The 25,985-nt window shown below is 35.8% G+C and overlaps 2 protein-coding genes across 2 annotated transcripts in view; both read left to right on the top strand.

Moving 5' to 3' along the window:
* The window catches only part of pnt (ETS transcription factor pointed), a 325,531-nt gene that overhangs the window by 62,829 nt on the left and 236,717 nt on the right, over window positions 1-25,985 (top strand). The window contains 1 exon segment of the mRNA XM_074179758.1: window positions 9,356-9,503. Coding sequence (XP_074035859.1) covers window positions 9,356-9,503 — 148 coding nt within the window.
* On the top strand, window positions 16,276-24,204 carry LOC111502477 (serine protease persephone-like). The gene has a single exon (XM_074179759.1). It carries the CDS (start codon window positions 21,739-21,741, stop codon window positions 22,438-22,440), a length of 702 nt encoding a protein of 233 aa, XP_074035860.1. The 5' UTR covers window positions 16,276-21,738; the 3' UTR covers window positions 22,441-24,204.

Here is a 25,985-nt window from a genome sequence, read left to right as displayed (position 1 = left end):
TCACGAAGAATATGTATACACAGATATAATTGCCAGAATGGAGTAGATGTAAAAGCGGGACAGGTGCAATCAGACACATATAACAATTGTAATCGCCCAAATGGCACAGTTGCAATTGCCCAAACAGAGCAGTTGCAATTGCCCAAACGGGGCAGTTGCAGTCGCTACAGCTTAAATCGCCTAAACGAGACAATTGCAATCGCCCATACCGGACAGTTGCAGTTGCCAAAAGGGGAAAGATGTTGAAAAGGGAAATATGTTAAAGCAGGACAAGGGCAATAAGACACACAGGACAGTTGCAAGCGCCCAAACATGACACTTGCAATTACCCAACCGAGGCAGTTGCAATTGCCACAGTTGAAATCACCTAAACTAGACAATTGCAATCGACAACACAGGACAGTTGCAGTCGCCAAAAGGGGAAATATGTTGAAACAGAACAGGGGCAATCAGACACACAGGACAGTTGCAAGGGCTCAAAAGGAAGTTATGCTTGAAGAAGCTATTGTATAGCGAAACACGTGTTGTGGTTTTTGTAAAACCCTTATAGTGAAAATCATAGAATAAACTCTATCGATTAGTTTTTTTTTCAAAAGGAACAGTTGTAATTACCCAAATTGGGCAGATGTAATCGCCACAGTTGAAATCGACTAAACGAAACAATTGCAATCGCCCATACAGGACTGTTACAGTTGCCAAAAGGGCAAAGATATTAAAACGGGAAATATATTAAAGCAGCACAGAGGCAATCAGACACACAGGACATTCACAATCGCCCAAACGGGGCAGTTGCATTTGTCACAGTTGAAATCGCCTATACGAAACACAGTTGCAGTTACCAAAAGGAAAATATATAATAGCAGGACAAGGGCAATCAGACATACAGGACATTTGCAAGCGCCCAAACAGGACAGTTGCAATCACCACAGTTGAAATCACCTAAACCAGACAATTGCAGTCGCCCACACAGGACAGTTGCAGTCGCCAAAAAGGGAAATATGTTAAAAGGGGAAATATGTTGAAGCAGGACAGGGGCAATCAGACACATAGAAAGAACAATTGCAATCGCCCAAATGGGACAGTTACAATCGCTCATACAGGACAGTGGCAGTTGTCAAAGGGGGAAAGATTTTAAAAGGGAAATATGTTAAAGCAGGACAGGGACAATCAGACACACAGGACATTTACAATCGACCAAACGGTACAGTTGCAATTGCCCAGACGGGGCAGTTGCAATTGTTACAGTAGAAATCGCCTAAACGAGACAATTACAATCGCCTATACAGGAAAGTTGCAGTTGCCAAAAGGGGAAATATGTTAGAGCAGGACAGGAGTAATCAGATACACAGGACAATTGCAATGGCCCAAACGGGACAGTTGCAATTGCCCAAACGGGGCAGTTGCAATCACCACAGTTAAAATCGCCTAAACGAGACAATTGCAATCGCCCATACAGAACAGTTGGCCAAGAGGGGGAAAGGTGTTAAAAGGGGAAATATGTTAGAGCAGGTTAGTAGTAGGACAGAGGCAATCAGACATACAGGACAGTTGCATTTGCCAAAAGAGGGATAGGTATATTCGCTCATAAAGAAGAAGTATAATCAGCCACACAAGACAACAGGACAGTTGCAATCGCCCACCAGTCGCCCACACAATCGACCAACAGGGCGGTTAGAAGCTATAACCGGCAGCTGAAAAGCTCCTGGAAAAGACATTGGGTGACCAAAAAGAACTGCTGAAAGCAACCAGGGATTATGGCTTTACGAAAGACTTGAAATGTTTTGTCGATCTGACCAGAGCGAATATTTTGTGCATTTATCATTTAATATTGTTTATCTGCACAATATATAGAATTATACAATTATTTCTACAGTGATCTCACAAGAAAAACAGTAATCTTGCGTTTTGATTGTGATTCCAGAAGAAAACATCATTTTTTCGTATGTTTCAATAATTTACAATTTAGATTTCTGAAAGTTTTGCGATAATAAAATAAAAATTAAATTTGAATCGAGACTGTATTTTTTGGTGTAATCAAAATTGATTTTGTAAATGGGGGGACAGGGGGGATAAGCAGTAATTTTGATGTGAAAATTAACAATCACAGTTAAATTTCACCACTTTTTTTTTCACTGCAGGTGTCTTTCAATGAAATTCATCTTGAACAAGCTCTCTGAGCTTATTAAGCGATGAAAATGGTTTTTTGTAGAATAATTGATAATTCGGAAGTAAACATTAGTTCACACAAAACTGTAAATAAACCACATACATTCAAATGATTCACCTCGTATAACCACAGTGAACCGTTCCCACGAATTAATTACAATAAAACCGCATGTACAAATTTAAATAGCCATCCCAAATACTAATTAATGAGTGAAAATTCAAATTGTAAACATCAACATGAAAATAAATTATGCGGTAACCGAATGCATCTCGGTTCATTTGGACATTAACGACAAGACTAAGAATGTATTTCCCTTCGATATTTCGAGTCGTTCAGACAAATTAAAGGAAACGTTATTTTGTTCGATGCAATGGAGATACACTGTTACAGCTTTTTCGGCTCCTGGAGACATCAAAACAGACTGCTACTGGTTTTATTTATGTACAGGGTGTACTTGGAAAACCACCTTTGTTGTCGTTGTTACAATTTGTTGAAAATATGCAAATATAGTTTTTATGATGTCCATTCATTAACTTTCAGTTTTTATAATGAACTGTCCAAGATATAATATGATTTTTTTCTGTCACATTTCGATTTATTTCTATTCAAATGCATCTTTCTGAGCACATATTTTACTTGTCCTAATCAGATTTGGATGCTCAGTTATTTTATTTCACTTGTTAAGAGGTCTTCGATTTGCGGGGAGAGGATAACAACAATGCATTTTTTAAATTCATCTCATTTCAAGGTGGGTCTTTTAGTAGTTTTTTTGCCAAGGCAGTGTCGGTTTTCATATCAAAAGTTCAAACAATTGGTTGTATTTGTATTTTTGTTGTTTTAGTCACCTTGAAATAAATATAAACATGTGAATTTCTTCAAGGAGGCACATCCACCGTGTCAGCAAGAGAAAATTCAATTCATGGACATTCAAAATAGGTCAGATTTTTTTGATTTGTGTCAGCCAGGTCTCCAGGATTATTTTTTGAGTACACGCCTAAAATGTAGTGGTAGATCATAGACACCTTTAAGTAAGAAATCCGTCAGTAAATATTTGATTAGAATGTAATAAAGTATGGTATAACATACAAATGTCTGCACATAAACATTTAATAAAGAGAGAAAGCACGTTTTATTGGTAAATTTTCGTTATGTGGACATCCGGCGATTTTGAAAAAGTTTTTGACTGTACTTACGTATTTTGATGCGTAGATTACGAATCCGAAAGAAAAAAGCGGCGCTCTCCCTTATTTAAAAAGTTACGGCCCTTCAAAGTTCAGAAAAGGACAACTTTTCAGCCTTCTTTTTCACTAAATAAACTATTTAAAAACACAAGCATTTATTCACTAGGTCACCTTTACACCTTATTCCTTCTTCTTTAACACTTTTCACTTCAATAGTCAACAACAAATTCCATCCGTGATTTTAATTGAAACAGAATTGCAGTGCCTCTTCCATACCCTCAAAATATCTTCAGGAAGAGCAGATTCTAACAAAAAATACAGCATGAAGCTTTTCACTTGCTCGACAGCTTTGTCATAATTAGCTCGTGGCGGTAGATAGCTTTCGTCAATTCTCGCGCCTTTGAACCTGGTTCCATTGATTGCAATAAGTATTGGAACTTATCTTCTTCGACCATTTCCTTATCAACATGAATCTTGTTGAATTGGCCACAGAAGCCTATCCAATTTTTAACCTCGCCATTACATTTCTTCAGTTCCAACCTAGGAAGTTGAAATTTCCACTTTGGTGCTAATTTTTTGTTAATACTTAATGAACCTGTCGATTTATTCTGTTCGTTCAGTACGAAATAAGCTTTTGACTTGCTTCTGATGTACTCGATACGGTAATATTCTGACGATGATAACTCCTGTTCAATTTCTTCATCGACGGCGTTTGCTCTGACTAGTTCTGGTAAAGTTTGATTCAATAACGCTGCAAGCTCTCCTTTCTGCAATTCTACTTCGTTCAAAATAGTTTTGAGATCTTGCATGTCCTTTTAAAGCTTTCGTCTGAGGAAAACCCTTGTCTTTTGGAGTACTTTCAAATCTCCCATTGTCTGTCCTATCACGGTCGCCAATTAATATAAGAAATGGAAAAACTTGGGTGTGATACGAATGCAAAGTATACTATTTAATAACTTGACAATTCAAAAATTAATTAGAACGATTCTAAAAAGTCTCTGTCGTAACAACTTATTCCCATGACAACCGTTCCGATGAAAGTCTGTATAGAGGACGAACAAATTTCCAACACGGTGAGTTCCTGGTTATATTCAATATATCAAAATAGTGTAGACTTTCCTCTTGTAATGAATTTATTTTCATACAATACATTTGCACAGGTTATAAATGAAAATACCAGATACAGTTTTCTGAGTTCGACCTACATGAGAAGTCGTGAGATAGAAAATGCACAAAAACTACCTAACAAACTTTGAAATCGATATTTTGACTTTAATCTCGCAGAAGGAATCTCAAGACTTTGTCGAATTTGGTGGGACGTTTATTTTTCATATGTGTATGGCTCGTTTGCACAAATTAATAAATAAAGGTATAACAATGAATCAGCCAAATATCATAGTTACAAAAGATTATTTATTCAATACCCAGTAAATTCAAAGTATTTTTTCTGTTTCGGTATCTGTTTCTGAATAATTTGACTAACCTCGAGGTTTTTGATGGCATTTCAGAAAACATCCAGAAAAACCACATGGAGTTGAAATGAACAGCTCATTATTCTTGAGCAAAACGCATTTGACATTAACCTTTTCCAATTTGGATCGTGAGCAGCTGCCTACTTTTGTATACTAGAAGCTACCACTTTAAATTTCTCTGATTAAAAATAAAACGCAAGGCAAATCGATAAAACAAAGAGATTAAGCAGCATCACATGTGCTCTGAAATAAATCATCCTGCAGCGTTGGTTGGTGTTGCGTGTTATTCAGTTGTGGTCGTATCGCCCATCAACAGAAAATTATGCAAGAGTACTGACCACGTCGAGTTTGTTAACATTGATGTCAAGTTTAGCGAAGACTCTGTAGGCCAGAGACTCGATGGAACTCTTACATTCCATAGACTATTTCATCAATCGATACAACAATCCATCGTTAGTATTTACACACATCAAGCTTATCTTTACATCTACCATGTCGCGAATCACACGTTAGAAGATAAGACCTCGCTAATCCTTAGAGAGTTGTTGTTCGTAGGGGGACGACGGAAAACAGACAGACGGGCCTTGACAACTATCAGCGTTATCAATAAGTCAAATTCGAATAATTGTTCGTAAATTTGGCGTGTGAGCTGTCACACAGTTGAGCTTATTTTTCCTGTATGATGGAAAACTTTGAGAAAATACCCTTTATTGTGTTAGGAATCCTTTCTTTCTCGAAGCTTCTTCCCACGAGGTTGCACTTGTTCCAGAGTTGTTCCAAGAGTGTTTAGTTTACTTTTTCAAAAGTGAACCCCAAAATAGATTTCTATATCGATTATTAACTTATATCCTAATGTAGTGCAGTTTTCAGGGATCCATTTTTTGTATAGGTCCTTCATGAAACCGTGTACATGTGGTCATATGAGCATATGTACATGTGGACATATGTGCAAAGGTACATGTGGACAATTTACATATAATTGTCACCTGAAAAAGAATGAGAAATTACATTAAAAACTCCCGAAGGTAATGAACGTGTATACCGAAAATTGAAATAATTTAAAGTAACCAAATTGCATCAAAACTCCTTTACCAATTCAAAAAACGTTCATTTCTATTGGAAGACAACTTGAGGTGAGCTTATACTAATAATGTGTATGAAGTATCATCCAAAATAACGCCGGCCGCCACTGGTAACCATAAACCAAACATGACGTAGCTAAGAGCGCGGGAATACACAATGTTCCCCGCCGCTACATGCGTCAATTTAAAAAATTACAGCAATTTTGCACTAAAAGGGTTGGTTGTTTTGAGAAGTATAGTAGCCATATCGTTACAAATTAATGACGAATTAATGACGCACGTGTATTCTCTTGTTTTCCTAACTGTAGTGATATTTGATAAAATATCGACCTTGAAGTTCACAATTTCAGAGTTTTGGAAAATCAGATCTTAGTAAAAAAGTAGAACACGTTTCAACAAATAAAAGTGTTGTTGAATTCCCAGGTGTTAACCAAGAACAAAACTCTCTTTTTTTATTCCCGATGATTTCAAAGTTGAAAGAACATCATTTTTCCCGCTACTCCTCATTCATTTTTTTCTTGTGTCTTGTATGAAAACTGTTGATTCTCTTGTTATTTCATTTTTAGGATTTGGCAACGTCGCATGTTGTTGTTACAATCGTAGAACGCCAAACGAACTCGGCAGACTCATTCATTTCCATGTCTAGAAAAGCAAGGCCACGTCCAGCCTGATCAATTCATTCATAAATACAACACCGACGTTTATCTGCATGTTCCATCTTTGTTGCGTCGTTATGTTTATTATTGAAATGTTTTTTTGGTTTTTGAGTTGATTACTGTAATCGCCGGGAATAAAAAAACCTTTATTCGATTGCATTAGTTTCTTATCCTCACTCATTTTTATGCTTGTCATGAATGCGGTTGCAATTACCTGAAAATAAACGTGACCGAAAATCCACAAGATGCTGCATAAGATCGTGGATACTAACAATCGAAACGTCGTGGATTAACTTGACTTGGAATCTCTTAACTTCTTAATTTAATTTTATTTATTTTTTGTTCAATTTGTTCCAATTTTATTAGTATTTTATTTCACTATTATTTCATTTCATGTTTTTTGCTTGATATAATTGTTTTTTCTTTAATTTTTAATTTCTTCTGTTTAAGTTCTTTCAGGGATTTCGAATCATTTTATATAATATCAGACAATGGAAGTCCGAACTAATGAAATTCATTATGAAACATGAATTCATTATGAATCACCTTAAAACAAGCGTTCGACCTGCCTCGGAGCCTGATTTGGCGGATTGGGTATTTCCTGAAAGACAGAACATTTCAGATTAGAGTAGAGGACTCTCTGTCTGACAACAGAGAGATCCTCGCTGGAGTGCCACAGGGAACCGTGCTCTCCCCTGCGCTGTATTCACTTTACACCAGTGACCTCCCGAGGTCTGAGCGGCTCTCCTCTCATCCTCCATGGGTCAGGAGCTCGGTGTCGTCTACATGCAACGTGCATTAGACGACTTCGAACGCTGGTACCTTGAATGGAAGCTCCGAGTGAATCTGGACAAAACTCAGGCGATAACCATGGGAAGAATGCTATCTTCTCCGGCCAGAAAATTGAGGATCTCTGGAAGGGAGATCGACTGGCAAGCGCGGGTAAAGTACCTCGGCCTTCTAATAGACCTACCTTCACCTGGAACCCGCACATCGCAACCGTGAAGACAACGATCGAGGGTCGAATCAAAAGTATGTACCTGTCATCATGTATGCTTCAGGCATCTGGGGACAAGCGGCTCCGCCTAATATTTCCATTCTGGAGAAATTGCAAAATAAGCTAATGCGGATGATAGTGAATGCTCCGTGGTTCGTACGGAACGAAGCCATCCGCAGAGATTTGCTGCTGCCTTCCATTAAGCAGTCCATTCAGTCGAGGAATCGGCAAGTCCTTGATTGCGCAAAAACCCACGATATTCCGTTAGTTAGGAAAGCTATGGATTATGCTCTGTAGACGACCCCTCCCGATAAAAAAAGCCCATACACTCTGCCGAGTGAGGTCCTCATGTCCCCCGTTAACAGATGAACAGTCCCTTCATCCAAACATCCCAGCCAGGTAGGGGTCCACGTGAAGGCCGGTACTGATGTCTGAGGACATTCATGCCGCCATCCCATCAGTCTTGATCCGTTTGTCTCTCTGACGAACACCAGTCAAAAGGGTAAGGGAGCCAAGCCCCAACCTGTTTGAGCCAAGTAGACACGAACAAACCTAAAAACAAATGAAAGAGTGAAGTTTGATCTCAAAGATGGCGTTTGCCTACTTATATTCAGACTTGTTGTTTGTGGACAGTTGAGTTGGTATTATTCGAGACGAAATAGCATCACTTTTTGTGAGCTCTAGGTTTTTCTAGCTAAATTGCAGTGAAAACTAGACAGAAAGAGATTAGGCAAGATAAATTTAATATATGTAAAAATCACATACGAGCCATAGAACCAGTGCTGCCGTTAAGGTACTATTGTACCGCATTCGGTACTATTCCATGATTTTGATACGAAGATACTACCCGGATCAATATGTAGACTATTCGGTACTATTTACTATAATCCTAATTTTTTTACATTTTCACGTTGACTCCCATCGAGTACAGTAAAAAATAACAACAATATGTGTGGCAACAATGCAATTCCGTGTTTCAAGTTTCAGATCAGCAAATACCGTACTTGTGTCAAAATTGCGAAATATCATCATAACTCTGCATTATTTAATCCTGTGTTCTGTATTGTGCCTGTGAACTGTGGTTCTGTCATCTGTCAGTCAGTCAGCAGAACAGCAGTTTTAACTTCTAACCTCACACCTCACCTTTGAGAAATTGGTTTTATTGTTTTGTCAAAATAAATAGGAATATGGACAGGTAAAAATTAATTTTCGAATTTAGCTACTTGAAAACGTCTTTAGTATTGTTCATTCTATTGTGACAGAAACCTAATTAAAACAAAACACATTTGCAATCATGAAAGAGCAATTCGAAGAAGGAAAAAGACACCTTTTTATCAAATGTTCTGATTATGATCTTTCTCTTAAAGAACATTTCTTAGTTTCCAGCAAATTTTTTACTCCATATATTTTCCGAATTTAAATGGATAACATTATTACACGTTTGGCATTACTGGCATTTGGTCTGAAATGACTTATTCGCATGTGCCATGCCTAGTCTTGCGCAGTACATTTTGGGTACTATTTTCTTGTAAATTTCGGTACTTTTTGAATTGACGTTGCGGCAGCACTGCATAGAACACAAAACAATGAGTTAGTTAGTTAGTAAATTTAGTGAGTTAGTACGAAGAAGCCATTGTATGGCGAAACACGTGTTGCTTTTTTGTAAAACTGTTTATTGAAAATCTAACAAAGTGTTTTTTGAAAACGTTATGGATTTTCATCGGCCAATTCCATCATATACAATGACTCACATTGTGTACTCAATATTTAGTAATTCATATATTTTTTCAATTGTTGTAGAATGATGATCCCGAGTATACCACACCGTTTTCAGTGATGAAACAAGAGATATTTGATGAGAGTGATGAAGATCAGTCTCAGAGGGCACTGGATTCCATCCAGAAAGTGCCTTCCATCAGTGATCTTTCTGATCCAGAAGCATCCTTAGGTAAGTGACATTTCAAATTGTTCGTATATTTTTTACAAATTGAAGACAACTCACCCACACCGTTATTTTCTGAGAAATCAAGAGACCAGATTTGCTACGAAAAAAATGAAGATTTAAAAAGTAATTTTCACTCGAAGAAAAAGCACTAGCGTATCACTTTTCTGTTTGAAATAATTCAGTGCAGACTTCGCGGACGCTACTGACAAGAATAAACATATTAGGTTGTACAACAGAAAATACTTTTTGATGGAAAGAAGATGCATACTACTTTTCACAAAAATGTGTAGGGTCATACCAAAGTGATAGTTCAAAAGTTAAAACCTTCTCAAATATTAGAACGTTATTGAGAAACACCCTTTAACAATATCAGCTTGAATTCCATCATTCAATTATTACGCCGCTGTCTGTGAGAGTGTGCAGGATAATATTGCGTCGTGACTTGGGCCTGCACCCGTATAAAATAAAACTACCATAGACAACGTCGTGTGTTCCCTGAAAGGATTCTGGACACATGAGATCCAAGAGCGTCCAATGCATCCCGAAAAAGTCACTGTTTGGTGTGGATTTTGGGCATCGGTCCATATTTCTTTGAGAACGACGTGTGCCAGGACATCACTGTCAACGCCGAGCACTATAGCTCGATGATCACCAACTTCTGTTGGCTTGAGTTGGATGATTTGGGCACCAACGACATGTGGTTTTAACAGGACGCGGTACTACGTGCCACACAGCTCATGCCACATTGGATATTCTGTACGAACGATTTGAGGGCTTGGTCATCTCACGTGGGATGTGACCTGGCCACTGAGATCGTGCGATTTGATCCAGTTAGACTTTTTTTTTCTGTTTTTTTTTTAAATCGCAGGTGTATGCAAATGAGCCACAAAATGTGAGGTACTGGTACGATGAAAATCCTCGAATTTTTCGCGCAACTCATACCCAGTGTTCTCAAAAAGTTATTGTGTGGGCAGGAATACTGAGTGGCCACATTATAGGTCCGTTATCCATTCAGGAAAATCTTACTGGGGTCCTCTATACGGAAATGCTTGAAACAGTGATAGATCCACTGATACTGGCAACTGTCGAAAATAATTCAGACGAAATTGACATGGACATTATTCTGCAACAAGGTGGAGCTCCTTCTCATTTTGCAGTTGCTGTGAGGACTTATTTGAATACTGTTTATGCAGGACGATGGATCGAGCGCCGAGGACCTGAGGAACGGCCTCCAAGGTCACCAGATCTATATCCAAGTTCTATAGCTCGATGATCACCAACTTCTTTTGGCTTGAATTGGATGATCTGGACACCAACGACATGTGGTTTCAACAGGACGGCGCTACCTGCCACACAGTTCATGTCACATGGGACATTCTGTACGAACGATTTGAGGGCTTGGTCATCTCACGTGGTGATGTGAACTGTCCACTGAGATCATGCGATTTGACCTAGTTATACTTTTTTTCAGGGGTTTTCTCAACTCGCAGGTGTATGCAAATAAGCCACAAAATGTGAGGTACTGGTCCGATAAAAATTCCAGTTTCCCCAAAAAGTTAATGTGTGGGTAGGAATACTGGGTGGCCACATTTTAGGTCCGTTATCCATTCAGGAAAATCTGACTGGTGCCCTCTATTTGGAAATGCTGGAAACAGTAATAGATCCACTGATACTGGCAACTGTCGAAAATAATTTAGACGAATGTGACATGGGCATTATTCTGCAACATGATGGAGCTCCTCCTCATTTTGTAGATATTGTGAGGATGTATTTGAATACTGTTCATGCAGGACGACGGATCGAGCGCCGAGGACCTGTGGAACGGCCTCCAAGGTCACCAGATCTATCTCCAAGTACTATAGCTCGATGATCACCAACTTCTTTTGCGAATAAGCCACAAAGCACAGCGGTTCTCAAAGCCGACATAGGTCATGCCATCGGTAAAATTCAGCCCGATTTAAGCGCCAAAGTCATGGAAAATTTGACGTTTTGGATGCGCCTCACCCAGAGAAGCCGTGGCGGGCATTAGAACGATGTTGTATTCCACACATAATGGCATCAATACGTCTTTGAAACGAATAAAAATGTTGATGATATCTCACACATTTTGTTTAAATTGATAAATAGAAGGAGCTTAATGGAAGACCCTGTATATTCGGTAGTGCCTCTATATTCGTGTAAACGACACCGCCAACTATTATAATGATCCCCTTAATGAAACAAAATCCATGGCAGGACCGAAACAAAGGAAGGACGGAAGTGGTGAGTAAGTGTATATCTTACAGCCCACATTTTATTAAAACCGTAGACTGCGTTATCATACTTCATTTAATTTTCTAATTAAAATAATTAAAAGAGATTAACGAAAGTGATTTCTTCATTGCTGATGAAAATTGGCAAGTGCAAGTCCATTCCGCTTTTTTTAACTAATTAGTTTTTGTACATTCAAGGTGGTCCAATGATTCATCCTTATGATTCTGCTTTAAGACGTTTCGTAACTCGATGCATTTTTTAACAAGGCTTGTTTTTTTAGTTCAGTCAATATATTTGGGGTAAATGAATCTGAAAAATTATTTCATCAACATTAAAAGGTTTTTTCAATAATGTTTCGAAAGTCGAACTTCTGGAAACCGAAGAATCTGACTATTTTTCGAAAACAAATATGTCTACAAAATAAATACAGTTTTCATTTCCCTTTCTGGATTCTGGAAGCTATCTTTTAATGAGCACTAACTTGATAAATGTTTCTGTCTTCACTAAAAGTACAAAATGAGAATTTCATACGTCAATAACCCATTCGTATGATTAGGATTACAAGTTGAAAAGTAGGAAAAGCTGTTGCTCACCTTCAGCTTTCACAATAATTTTGAGGACTTCTGGAGTTTGCTCCAATTCTTTGTGTCTGTTAATTTACTCCGTTGTTCTGACGCTTTTCGTAAATGACTCTCATCGACTTCTATGTACCTATTGAAAGTAAACAAGTTTTTTTCTAAATGAAGTACATTATCCTGAAGATGCAAACTACTTTTCTTGGTTAAACGTTGACAAACAGTCAACCGACGACGGTCAACAAGCTTGAGAAATTTCAACACAGATTCGTCTTGTTTGGCGAAATTCTGCTTCGAGAAAAGTTTTGTGGCAATTCCAGTACGTGGAATGGTTTGGTTAGGTTACTAGAGTGTTTTGTAGCTTTATAAGATGTAGCAGACTAGTTTCGTTAAGAAAGTTAGCGTCATCAAGCGGTCAAATTTAGGCGGCTTATCTTCTATCTTCTGCGCTCCTATTTGAGACATTGGCAGGCCCTGTGGCAACGAAGAAGTGGGGGGCCCTAATTTTTATGCCATCAAAAAGAATAGTTGTTCAAAACTATAAACAATTTTTACTCCAGTAGCGAGGGTTTCATAATGGGAAACCCTTTGAGTCCCTTGTTAGCTGAAACTTTCATTGACAACCTAGAAAGTAAAATCCATATCAATCGGCTCATTAACACTTTTTCATATAGTATTTCCAATACTAACTGGAACAGCACAGATAAGGAATTCCCGCCTCGACATAGGTGTCGGCATATTATTTTTCAGTGGTAGTTTTTCAGTTACTTATTCTTACAATCATAGCAATTGATCAAAGTTATCTCAACTGAATTTTTCCACCATGGGTAATTATAAAAAACTCTGGATTTCAAGGTAGTTAATTTTCGAGTCGAAAACTCTAAAATACAATGAAAACACAAATAATCACACCGAATTCTCAGCAAACATATATTTACAAAATAATAGAGGCCAATAAAATTGCTAGAAAAATCAAAATTCTTCTTCACTATATTCGGATGAGGTGGAATCATCATCGAGTTGAATAACGATCGGATTTATGGAACTTTGCACATAATATTTGTTCTCTTCTTTTATAACGTGGGCCACACAGTTCTTCCACACATCACTATTACCTACTTCATTCACCACTCGCCTTATATTCTCAAGCACTTCAGCATTCACAGTCGGTGACTGATTACATTTCCGCAAGCTTTCTTTCATTGTGGCCCAAACCATTTCAATTGGATTGAACACACAATAATATGGAGGCAAACGTAAGACAACATGACCACGTGTTTCACACTTCGAATCAATAATATACTCTTTTTTGAAATTACGTTGTTTTATGGTCGCCTGTAATACCTTTTTCGTTGGAATCATTTCGGGTATTTCCATGTCATGATTTCGCATGAAATCAACAATATCTACTTTTTTTGTGTTACTGTTTGGTACTGTAGTCAATAACCGAAATTGATACGTAGCGTTATCCATAACAATAACCGAGTTTGGAGAAATATTTGGGAGAAGCTGCTGACTGAACCAGGTTTCGAATAAAGCCGCAGTCATATCTTCGTGGTAATCAGCAGACGAATCTTTTATATTTTTGGCTGACAGAAGAAAGCGTTGGGCACAAAACCACTTTCATTCCCGGCATGCAAAATTATAACACGTTTTCCCCTTGAAGAAGGTGTGTTCAAAGCACAATACTTGATTTCGTCTACCCAGCCATATTTGATAACATCATGGGTGTCAAACCAAGTTTCGTCGAGGTAGATTATATGCCTGCTGGATTCTCGGTAGCTTTTAATTCGTATCAAATATTCTTGACGGAGTTGAACAATGCGTGTCGATTCCATTATGACCATCCGATTGTTAAATTTTTCATATTTGAAACCACAAGACAATAAGACACGTCGTGGAGTTTCCAAAGATTTGTAATTGTAATCGGGATACTCGAGTAATTTATACCAAATCATTTCCAAGGTTGGTACTTCATTTTTTTGGTGTATACCATTAATTTTTCGTCGAATCACATCTTTTGTAGCACCATCAACGTTTGCGAATTTTTTATTCCTTTGTTTTCGTTTCATTGCATGGTCAAACGACATCTCCTATTTTAATGACTCGAAGAACTGTCGAACGACTTAGTTTCGTTAACTCACATATTCTATTCACAATAGCATTCTGTGAAGTATGACAGTTTTCCTTCTTCAAGTATTTATGAATATTTGAAATTACTCGCTGAACTTGAACATGTAAGTCCTTATTTTCAAATTCCGGACCCCTGTCGATTGACATAGATTCCTCACACGTAATGTTATCATTTGTTTCAAAAGGTCTCCAGAGAGCCATATTGATGAAAGTACCCAAAAACACTAAGATTTTGATAAAAATCGGTTTAAACGATGAGATTGGAACCTTTGGTGTAAAAGTTGAAAAAATTTTCTAGAGATCAATTACCCTAACACCAAACTGATATTTTTGCACTCGACGCGCGTTTCGCTAACAAGGTTACCATCTTCAGGAGATGCAAATTGATACTGAACCTAAAGACAAGGGTTAGCTGTTTATATACCTAAAGTTTTTTTGTCCGATGTGGACTTTATTTGTTAAATGATGATTATCCTAATTGATTTTTCGGTAATTAACTAGTGGAACCACTACCAGCAAATTAATTTGTCAACAATAGATTAAAAAGCGGACAAATTAATTTGCAGGTAGTGGTTCCACTAGTTAATTACTAAAAAATCAATTAGGATAATCATCATTTAACAAACAAAGTCCACATCGGACCAAAAAAGTTTAGGTATATAAACAGCTAACCCTTGTCTTTAGATTCAGTATCAATTTGCTTCTCCAGAAGATGTTAACTTTGTTACCGAAACGCGCGTCGAGTGCAAAAATATCAGTTTGGTATTAGGGTAATTGATCTCTAGAAATCGGTTTGCAAAACCACTCACTACCTCACCTAACCCCACGAACACACGGCACTGATAAAGAAATATTGTGAAACGGACAAAAAATTAGTATTCAGCTAGTCCAGCTAGCCGAGCCTTTATTCCTCAACTACATTTGATAGTACGTTTGCTAACTGGGCGACTAGGGGCCACAGGCAAGAAATGTTTATAACTGTACTCTTATTTTTATTGCCGTTCCAATTGGGAATGGACAGACTATACTGGTACAGATATGTAAATGATATGAAATGATGGCTAAATTTATCGGCAAATGAGTTAGCTGGAGTTCAAAAACACCCTGTACGTATGGAGAAGTTGAAGTCAAACAGCTTTTTTCCCATAAACTAATTTCTCCTAAAAGAATGCCCCTTTCAATTTTCTATATTTCGTATCAGAAGTCCCTAAATCGTTAATATTCATCAAGCCCTGCAGCCGAACATTATTAGTCATATTATTATAGCCACATCACATATGTTAAACAACCTAAACTGCGACATCCTCATTACTTTTTTCGAATTTAAATACTCCCTCTGTTCTTCACCGACATCAGTGTTAGTCGAGTCGTTAGGTGATTGGGGTATTTTTATTTATAAAGTGTTTCGAAACTATCTGTCACCAGATAATGTTTGAAAGACACAAAATAGAAATTGATGAATGAATAAACATTTTTTGAGAAAAATGAAAAAATCACTTTATTTTTTCAACATACCCCGTTTATAAGGTGAATATCATCTCTATTAAAAAAATTAACATTTTTTTTGTTTAATTTTTAGTTTCTTTATGCGCGACATGAGTTTCGCTCACAAAGTATCCAACCTAATAATCCTTGCGAATTCACCATAATTCATAACATGGCGGAGATTCCTAAAACTTCAGTGTTCCTTCACCATTATATTATCTGAAATAACTTGGAAAAACATACTAATTCTTTGTTGATGGACGTGGCCATTCGTCCTGGAATTTATCATGTAGATGTAGACAATAAAAGTATGATACATAGTAGTTGCAGACAATCCAAAGGGTAAAACATAATATTTGGGTCGCACCTTATTATTTTTTTGCTGTTTTTAGAATTCTTCTCTTGAATATTGAAAAAGTAATTGATCAGCGACAAAGTAGAAACCTTATCTTTCAAAGTTATATTCCTGTTTCGCGATTTTGAATCTCATTTTCTAGCAGAATATAAAAGTTCAACTTTCCATTTCACAAATTCCCCAAAAATTTGTGAAATTTGTCAATTTCTTTGATAGATAACGAACAGTGAAATTTATACTTTTGACTTGGATTGGTTATTATAGCACCAAAATCTGCTCCTCAGATACTCATAACTTTACAACTTTAAAGCATGGATGAGAAAAGTTTTATTACGTTTCGGGTATATCTTTGGGTATGTTATAAATAATCGATTCATTTATTTATTCATTTATATATTCGGGATACAAACAAACAAAAATCCACTACAGTATCCACATAATTGAATTAATATTAAATTGAAGGTAACCTACAATACACATATACATAGTGTCTAAAATAAAGGATGAATTAGAATTGAATACAATAACAAAAAAACTGATTAATAGTTATTGACCAAATATATAAATGAATTATAACTAATGAAAATAAGTTTTCAATATTTTCCTGGCCGTAAGCAATGATGTACAAAAAATATCGATATATTTTGCAAGAGTACCTATTACCTAATTTAACGCATCGACATAGAGGAGAGTTCTGCGAATAGTTAGTTCTCTTAAAGGGTAAAATGAATAATTCAAGTGCTCTTATTGTTCTATTCGGAACATTCAATCATAATAACGACGGACAAATTAATTTTGTTTGAAGTCAGAAATTTTATATCCTGAGAGACATTCTCTCAAGAAAAAACATGATTATTTTGTACAATAGTCTCGCTGAATCAATCATCAGATACTGCATAGTCGCATAGGGTGGTGCTTTCAATAATTACAATCTTTACAGATAGCACAAAACATCTTTACTAAAAAAAGATAGAATATTTCCCACTCTTTTACTCTATGAAGATACCAACCTGCTCAACATAAAAACACTCTTCTTTTATCAATCATTACTGCGAATGTATAGTACGCATAACAAATTTACGGTGAAAAAACGAATATGACCAGATCCACCTATTCGGAACTTTGTCATCGATTCGCTCAGATATAAATAGGGTTTGTTTTCTGCAATAAATTAAAAGCCTAATAGAAAGTTCAGCAGACACAATCCAAAACTGGCATCTGAGAGCCTTGAATTATTATTCGAAAGAATACACTTTGAATTTGTTTGCCAGGCTTTACATTTAGGGCTTTAGGACCTGTTACTTATACATTACTTTGCTACAAGAGGCAGCCTACAAGCAGGCAACCGATATACTACTATGTGTATAGAAGGAGGTATAATCTCCAGGGTAATAAACGACGCGTAAGGTTGACCAGGAACGGCTTTAGCCTTAAGGGACGACTACTTTTCAATATGCAAAGTATTTTTATTAATATTTTTTTACGTGGTTTTAGAAGATTGAAAATACACAAAGAATGATTAAATTGAAATCGTGTGAATCTGAAAAGTTTTGAATTATTTTGTTCGCAAATATTCAAGTACATTCAATATATCAGAGTGGTCTAACCCTAACGACAAAAAATAAAAAAAAAAGTTCGATACCACATTTTTTGTAGTTTTCGAGTTATTAGTTGCTTTTTCATTTTCGCGCAGGTTAACATTTTTTTTATTATGTTTTTCCGGGAACTTCTTTTTGGAACATTGACGTTATGAATTATTTTTCCAACTGGAAATGATCGCTCTTTAATTCAATAGAAGGTTTACTTCGAACAAAGCGTCAGTGAATTTTCAACTTTAAATAAAACCAATCTTGAGAAATTCTTCACATTTCCAAAAACCTTGAGCTGCCATAGCACAAAAAAGGTACCTTATCTGGTGACGTCTCGAAGACTTTATCCATCTTCATTATCGAGCCTATGATCAATTTGATATTATCAGTGTCAATAATAATAATATCAAATTGATTTACATCAAAAAAAGAATTATCACTACACATTATAATGTTTTGATTTGAATAGGTTTTTATTTGCAAAATTTCATGAATTCAAGTTACTGACAAATAATATATTTTTTTAAAAAGCTAATTCATCAAATTCAGTAATTGTTTGCACTTTCTACATTTGTATTTATTTTTAAATTTGATATTCCCATTATTTCATAGTCCTATAGAAGGTAACATCCCCAATAAAAAACTATTTCAAATATGAATTGTCCTTCTCAAAATAAAATATTTAAACAAAATTAGTTTTCACGATATTTAAATTATCTTCGCATCATACAGAAACTTTATATTAATACCTCCAGTTCGACGCCTATTAATATTATCTTCAACGCAATATGATAAACAGCGTCGGCCGTTGAAACTCACCGTTTCAATGGCTTCTTGGCGATGTCCTCGATGGGCATAGCGGGTGGAAATATCTCAGTGACTTTGTCGATGAATTGCAGTGCCTCTTGCTTGAGACGACTATGTTGCTTTTTTTAATGTACTGGCATTGTTTGCCTTCTTGAAATTCCTTCACTCTCAGATAATACTGAATGGACTATAATATCTATAATAATAATAATACCTAGATATTATGTACCTAAATATTAAGTTTCAGATCCAATCGACTTGGTTATGAAATTTTTTTGAGTGAAACGTTGAGAAAAAGTTATGAATGGTTGCTAGGTAAATGCATTATTGAAATGGTATCACAATTTGCTATTAGAAATACAGTTCCGTATTTGAGAAAATTGATGATGAATGATGATGAAAAATAAAATGAGTGAATATTGTAACTTTCATGAAGTTCAATCCAAAACCACGGCATTCTAAAGAGTACTTTTTTTTTGTCTAATTCGACCAACATCGTATCTTCTTCCGTTACCGAGATAGCAATAGTATGCAATTTGATTTTGCCACCCGGTATGCCTCAAGCGAAAACAAAACTTGAGATTCAGCGTCAGATATAGGTATTTCATTGTTAAATATGATGAAAAAAAAATTATTACAAAATCAATAGTCAATTTATTTCTTGATTTTGGAAATGGTAACTGAGGAAATAAGGTAACTTGCCCTAAAGAACTCAATAAATTCAGAAGTCAGCATGTATATCGGCACATTTGATCTGTTTATACTAAGATGCCTATTAAATAAATTTTTATTATTATTATCGGATGATTTTTCAAGTTTAAACAAATCTCTGACCAATCTGTCTACGTCAGTAATTTTTTTCATTGTCTTTGAAGGTAAGGAAGTTATCAATGTATTCCAATAACTGTGGGATAACTCACCAACCGCAAGAACAGTGTAATTATTAACTTTTACCGCTTTCGTTTTGACTCCCTCATAATGATTTTTATTATTGATGTGCTCATGTTCGTACGTTTATCAAAGTTACAGCTATCAATTGTGGAATTTATCAGTTTGTCAGAAACTGACGTGTAATCGAATATTTTAAAGAACACGTCAATTTTTATTTCTAGGGTGACTACTTCTGATATGGAAATCATACCCGAAACTTCATCCCCCTGCGGTCACCAACTAACCCCCCTATTTTTTCCATTGACATGGGGAGTCGAGTGATTTGAAAGGTCTTTTCGTCTCTCTATTACTTCTGTATTTTTTTTTCTAAATTGGTTCATTCGTTATTGAGAAATTAAATGTGGAACGTTTTATTTAAGAAAAAAACAGAAAATTCGCTGTCGCTCATTTTATTGAGAAAATCAACAAAAGTAATATCAATGGCAACACAATCAATGGATAGTGTTGCCATTGATATTACTTTTGTTGAAAATTGTCATTCTTCTACGTTTTTTTCTCCTTGTGCTTTACACTTTCTCTATCATCTGCATACGTAAACATTTTTCTGGTTTTTGCTAGTGAAAATACCTATTCCTGGTAGATGTTGAATGATACTGGGCCTAGAATAGCTCCGTGTGATTTTCACACAGTGTTTTTGTAGAACACCAATATTTGCTCCCACCACACTGTCGAAAGGTTTTAACAAGTCACGAAAGACTTTGTTATCTAGCGCCGAGTATATTTCAGAGGTGAGGTCTAAAATTGCTTTCTCCGTGCATGTTCCTTCACAAAAATCATATTACGTCTTCGAAAGCATTCTGAGGTAGGAGGATAATCAATCTTTCATTACTTCAAGAACTTTCATTTCAGATGCCCATCCAGAGTTTGGACATTATCAACTGTGCTGTAGTATTAGCGCACCTATCATTTACATTTTACAGTTCAATTATCGACACTTTTTCTGCAGTTGAATACAGCATTTTGTGCAAAATCTGTGAGATACTCAATGTAGATAAATGGAATTTTGAATACTTTCGAAAAAAGATTGACAAAAACGGCGTTAAATTTTTTATTACTAGCATCGAATTCCAGAATGGATAATACTAAATTGTAAATAGAAAGTAAGGTATTTTTAAAATCAATATCAGACTAGTTGCACATTGAAACAATTTTTATTAGACGCTTTACGTTCAGGCTTTGACTGATTTCAAAGTAATGTTTTTTTTCTGGGAGATCCCTGATCCTATTCAAGATTTGAGGGAAGGATTTTACCCCAGCGAGGGGGTGGAAGCGATAAAATTGGTAATAGGCGGAGAAGGATTTCTCTTTCGAAATAAAAATCGAAGGAACCGAGCAATTTTTTTTCGGGCTGCCATTTATGAGAAATTGGGCGTTTTTGTTTTCACTAGTGAGTTTAAATCATAGGTCTCACAAATTTACCATAAGTACGAGTATTTGAAATGTAGTTGTGTGATATTCTGGATTTAACCGTGCCTCATTTTGAATGTTTTGTTGTTTATTTTGCATGATTTTTGATGCATCTTATTGCACATAACGTAGTCAATAAGTCTCTATTCATCTATCTATTGAACATCATATCAACAAAATCAGTCGTTTAAACTTTTATTTAAAGTGACACTTTTTTGTTAATACATAGAAATAGAATCATTTTTAAAACTGATTACAATTACTGTGTTATTAAATATACCGCCTTCACAATAATTTAATGAAACCGCAAAGTTGATTAGAAATTTTCGCACTATGAGTAACGTCATTGACGACCACATTTCCTATACAGGTGTAAGGAATTAAAGTAAAACCACAGACCGGCAGACATGCATATATGTACAATTTTTCGCAACGTCAAAGCTTGATAAATGCGGTCAAAAAGCGTCATCAATTTTTTCCTTTTGAATTCGATGAAAAGTTTGCCACCGGTCATAATGTTGGTGTTCTTTATAACGTCCACTTGATCGAATCGAGTTGGTCCATAAATACTCGTATTCGAGAAAAGTTGAAACAGGGCTTCAGAAATGGACTGTCAACTTGTTTTTCTTTAGTATCAGTGACATCTTGTAACTTGTAAAGTGATTCGAGAAAAACTGTGGAACATGATAGGAGGGGTGATAGCTAGCGAAAATGAATTTCCCCACATGGCAGCCCTGGGTTTCTTGTCAAACGGCGAACTTAGTTGGGACTGTGGAGCGACGATAATCTCTTTCAATTTCCTCCTCACAGCCGCTCATTGTTTCTGTCGAAATGTGGTGCCCTCAGTAGCTCGCTTGGGAGTTACCTCGTTGGACGACTCCTCTGCTTTGGATGTCGATATCAAAAAAGCCACTCTCTATCCTTCATACAACATTACCACGAAGCATCACGATATTGCCATCGTAGAAATTGCCAGAAGAGTTTCTTTTTCCGACAGAATCCAGCCGGCTACTTTATATGCAGGCCAGGACGACCCTCAAGGACTCACAATCGCCGGTTGGGGAGTGTCAGAACAAGGAAGAAGTACACGACTTCGGAAAGCCAAAATCCTCTCTGTGCCTGTGAGTGCATGCGATACCATTTACGGAATTTTGATGTTTGGGAAGAAATCGATCGTGTCTAGCCAGATTTGCGCTGGAGGAGGTGCTAAAGACGCGTGTTGGGGTGATTCTGGAGGACCTTTGTTCATTCAGCAGGATTCAGGGGTGTTTTCGGTAGTGGGAGTTGTGTCTTTCGGGATTGGATGCGGGGGCAACGTCCCTACCGTTTATACTAGGGTTTCTAAGTATTTGGATTGGATCCATGGGATAGTTCTTAGGGAATAAGTGCTCGTTTGGCCTAAGACCATTACTGCTTTCTGGTTCAATTGTCTCCACATAATTACCTCGGTAAATAGACTACGTCAATGAATAATCAATATACAGTGTGTAACAACGAAAACTTAACAGAGCCGTTTTTGAACATAAAAAGTAGGATTTTTAAAAAAAGCTCGGACACGTCGATTTCTAATTAAAGGGGGACACCTTTCAGACTAATCAGATTTTTTGTAGTACGCACCCCCTCGGAGGGGTGCGTCCGACGACCCTTATTCAGATAGGGAAAGTAGGTCGAGTGGCACCTTGTTTTAAAGGTTTTTCGAATACCTTTACATCTCTGTTAAAAGAAAATTTTTGTAACGATTAGTTTTCGAGATAATTTGAAGATTTAAAGGTATTTTTATTGAGTTCAACTCTTTTTAAATAAATCAAATTGTTTTTAATGTACAATTTACGTTCAGAACTTTCATAAAAAAAATTTTGCTTTTTATAACAACCTACTAATATGTGTCCATTTGATTTCGTAAAAAAGTAAGAATTATTTGTTTATTACGAGGAGATTTTTCGGGGAATGGGGTTGGTTACCACCCTTACATTTTAGGTAAATTGGGTGGCACCTCCTTATGAAGGTTGCCTTTTGACGTGAATATTTTATGCTTCTGATAAAAAAGTGAATCATACTAAAAACTTACCTACACAACGAATACAACCTGCTAATTTCCTTGAATGCTGATGACACAGAAAATTTAAAAAAACTGAACACCTAATAAGGGTAACTCACATAGGAAATTTAAAGTAAATCTTCAAAATGTGCGCCATTTTGCTCCATGCAACAATAAAGATTTTGTTCGAATTTTGCTCTTACATTATTCAACATCTCAGGAGTTATAGCTCGGCATTCATTAATAGTTCTACGACGTGATTCATCCAAATTGGCTGGCTGTGTAACATAAACTTTAGACTTGATATATCCCCACAAAAAGTAGTCCAATGGTGTTGAATCTGGTGATCGTGCTGGCCATCCAATTGGACCTCTTCTGTCAATGCATTGTCCTTCAGAATTATTATTCAAAAAATTTCGAACCTGCTGGGCATAATGGGGTGGTGCACCGTCAAAATCATCCTCATTGAGTTAATGAATAAGTTTAATTTTGTAATAATGGAATTTGTGGTTTTTAAGGATTCTTCATGCGCTCATATGGCTTATTCCGGCCATTGCTGATAAACCTCTGGTACTTAACCTGGGATTGGCGATGACATGACCAATCACTCCAATCGCATTATCGTCATTCACTACCCTTTTCTGAAGATTTATATTCTTATTTAAAACCGAACCTATCTCCGTTAATTTTGTGACCAAATCCAGAACGTGATTTCTGCTTAGGTGTTTACCAGGGTTTTGCTCGTTAAATAAAATTGATGTTCAATTAGCATTTTGGTCGTTGCCAAAAAATAAAGCAATAACTGAAACCCTTTTAGCAGTAGTGTAAGGCATTTTTAAACAAATAACAATACACGACCCGTTTAAACAAAACAATCGAACGATGTACAAATGAAAACTGGAAGAAGAGGAGTGGGTATTGATTTTAAAAAAGGGATTTTATTTAACAAAAAACTGATAAGAAGAACTGCTCGAATTTTTTTTTTATTTAGGCATACAAGTTACCGAGTGATCTGTCTAATGTATTATTAACATGGCAATTTTAACTTCAAATTATCTCGAAAACTAATCGTTACAAAAATTTTCTTTTATTCGAAAGACCTTTAAAACAAGGTGCCACTCGACCTACTTTCTCTATCTAAATAAGGGTCATCGGACGCACCCCTCCGAGGGGGTGCGTACTACAAAATATCTGATTAGTCCGAAAGGTGTCCCCCTTTAATTAGAAATCGACATGTCTGACCTTTTTTTAAAAATCTTACTTTTTATATTCAAAAACGTCGTTGTTACACACTGTATTCTACTGGCCAAATTGTAGTATTTCAGCATATACTCAGATAAAATCTACAAAGTTGATTGAAATCATGTTTTTAACTACAGAAATATCGGGGCGGTTCCAATAAAAGTTGGACTACATGAAATGTACATAAACATTTTTTTCGTGTTTCGAAAATGTTGTTGAAGATCATGATCAAAGTTATGCTTATTTGAATTCACTCCAATTAATTCTTTCATTTTACATATATCGTAAACAGCATATTTTCCCAGTTATATATTTTACTTCATTATTCATTGTATTTTACAGTCTATTTCATGATAATAATATTGTATTCCATCCTTTCAGTTGACATACAGCATGATGTAGGATATGTCACAAATAAAAACTATTAGATGGTAAACACATTAACAATCAACAATATTAAAATATCAATATTTAACAGATTTGTACACATATACAAGGTAACATTTATTTCAGTTTATATTCATACCTACACAAGCAAACAAACAAGAAATTATTTGATACCATAAAAACATTTATTATCTCGCAAATATACTTCCAATTTTGATTTGAAGCAGTTTTATTTCTGTAGCTCTTTCAGGTTTGCGGAAAGAAAAACTTTATATTTATTTATGATGAACTGTATGCAGGAATTCTGATGAGGTCTCCATTTTTAGTGGGGTAATCATGGCACCAAGAAAATGTTTGATACATGTCAATATGTTGCATAAATAACATTATACTTTTGAAAAAATTAATACGTGGTATTGAACATATTTTTCAATGGCAACACAGCATTATAACCTGTGTTAACTTTTTTGCTTATGACATCAATACTATTTTCGCAACTCATTTCACTATCTATACACGTTCCAAGGAATTTCGTAATTTCAAAAACATGAATAGTACTATTTCTGACAACCACTTGAGTACCAGTTACAGATCTCCACCTAGAATGAAAATGCATACAAACTATTCACTGCATTCAGTATCAAAAAATTTATTTCACAACAATTTATGAATTCCTCTGACAAATTATTTAGTTTTTTTTTGTAAGTCTTAAAGGCTTGTTGTTATTGGTATAAGTTATTTTTCTATTGAAGCTATTTTGTGATAAAATAAAATTTAAATGCATATCAATTGTGTATTTTTGGTATTCTCTTCATAATGAATTTTCCATTTTCGAGAATTTTTATAAAGAGCTAGATTCAAAATCTGATCAGGCTCCACATATTTATATCGACTCACTATTGTTTTCAAAGTATTTCAATGTCATTATTGATTGAATTATATCATTGATTTCATAATTTGTTTATGTATTTATTGCCATTTTGTATCAATTGTTATTTCCCGGTTGAAACTCATTTTTTATCCACATTTTAGAATTGGTATTAAACTTTAGACAGTGTGGAATCAATACACCCATTACCTTCTTCCCAAAAGAATGTTGTAAACGTCAAAACTTTTTTGTACTTTCTTTTATTGAATGAGTTTATTTGGAGTGTCATCATGAAACCGTTAACTATGATCGGACTGTCGAAAATTTTCACTATAGTTCTGGAAATAACTGTGGAGTATTTGAAGCCGAGATTATTATGAAGATATGATTTTTCA

The sequence above is a fragment of the Leptinotarsa decemlineata genome, unplaced genomic scaffold (genome assembly GCF_025532065.1).
Source record: "Leptinotarsa decemlineata unplaced genomic scaffold, Ldec_3_MD MMD2_tig00026282_RagTag_RagTag, whole genome shotgun sequence".
In the NCBI taxonomy this organism is placed as follows: Eukaryota; Metazoa; Arthropoda; class Insecta; order Coleoptera; family Chrysomelidae; genus Leptinotarsa; species Leptinotarsa decemlineata.
The sequence above is the reverse complement of the archived record's forward strand: the minus strand, read 5'-3'. Positions and strand labels throughout refer to the sequence as shown.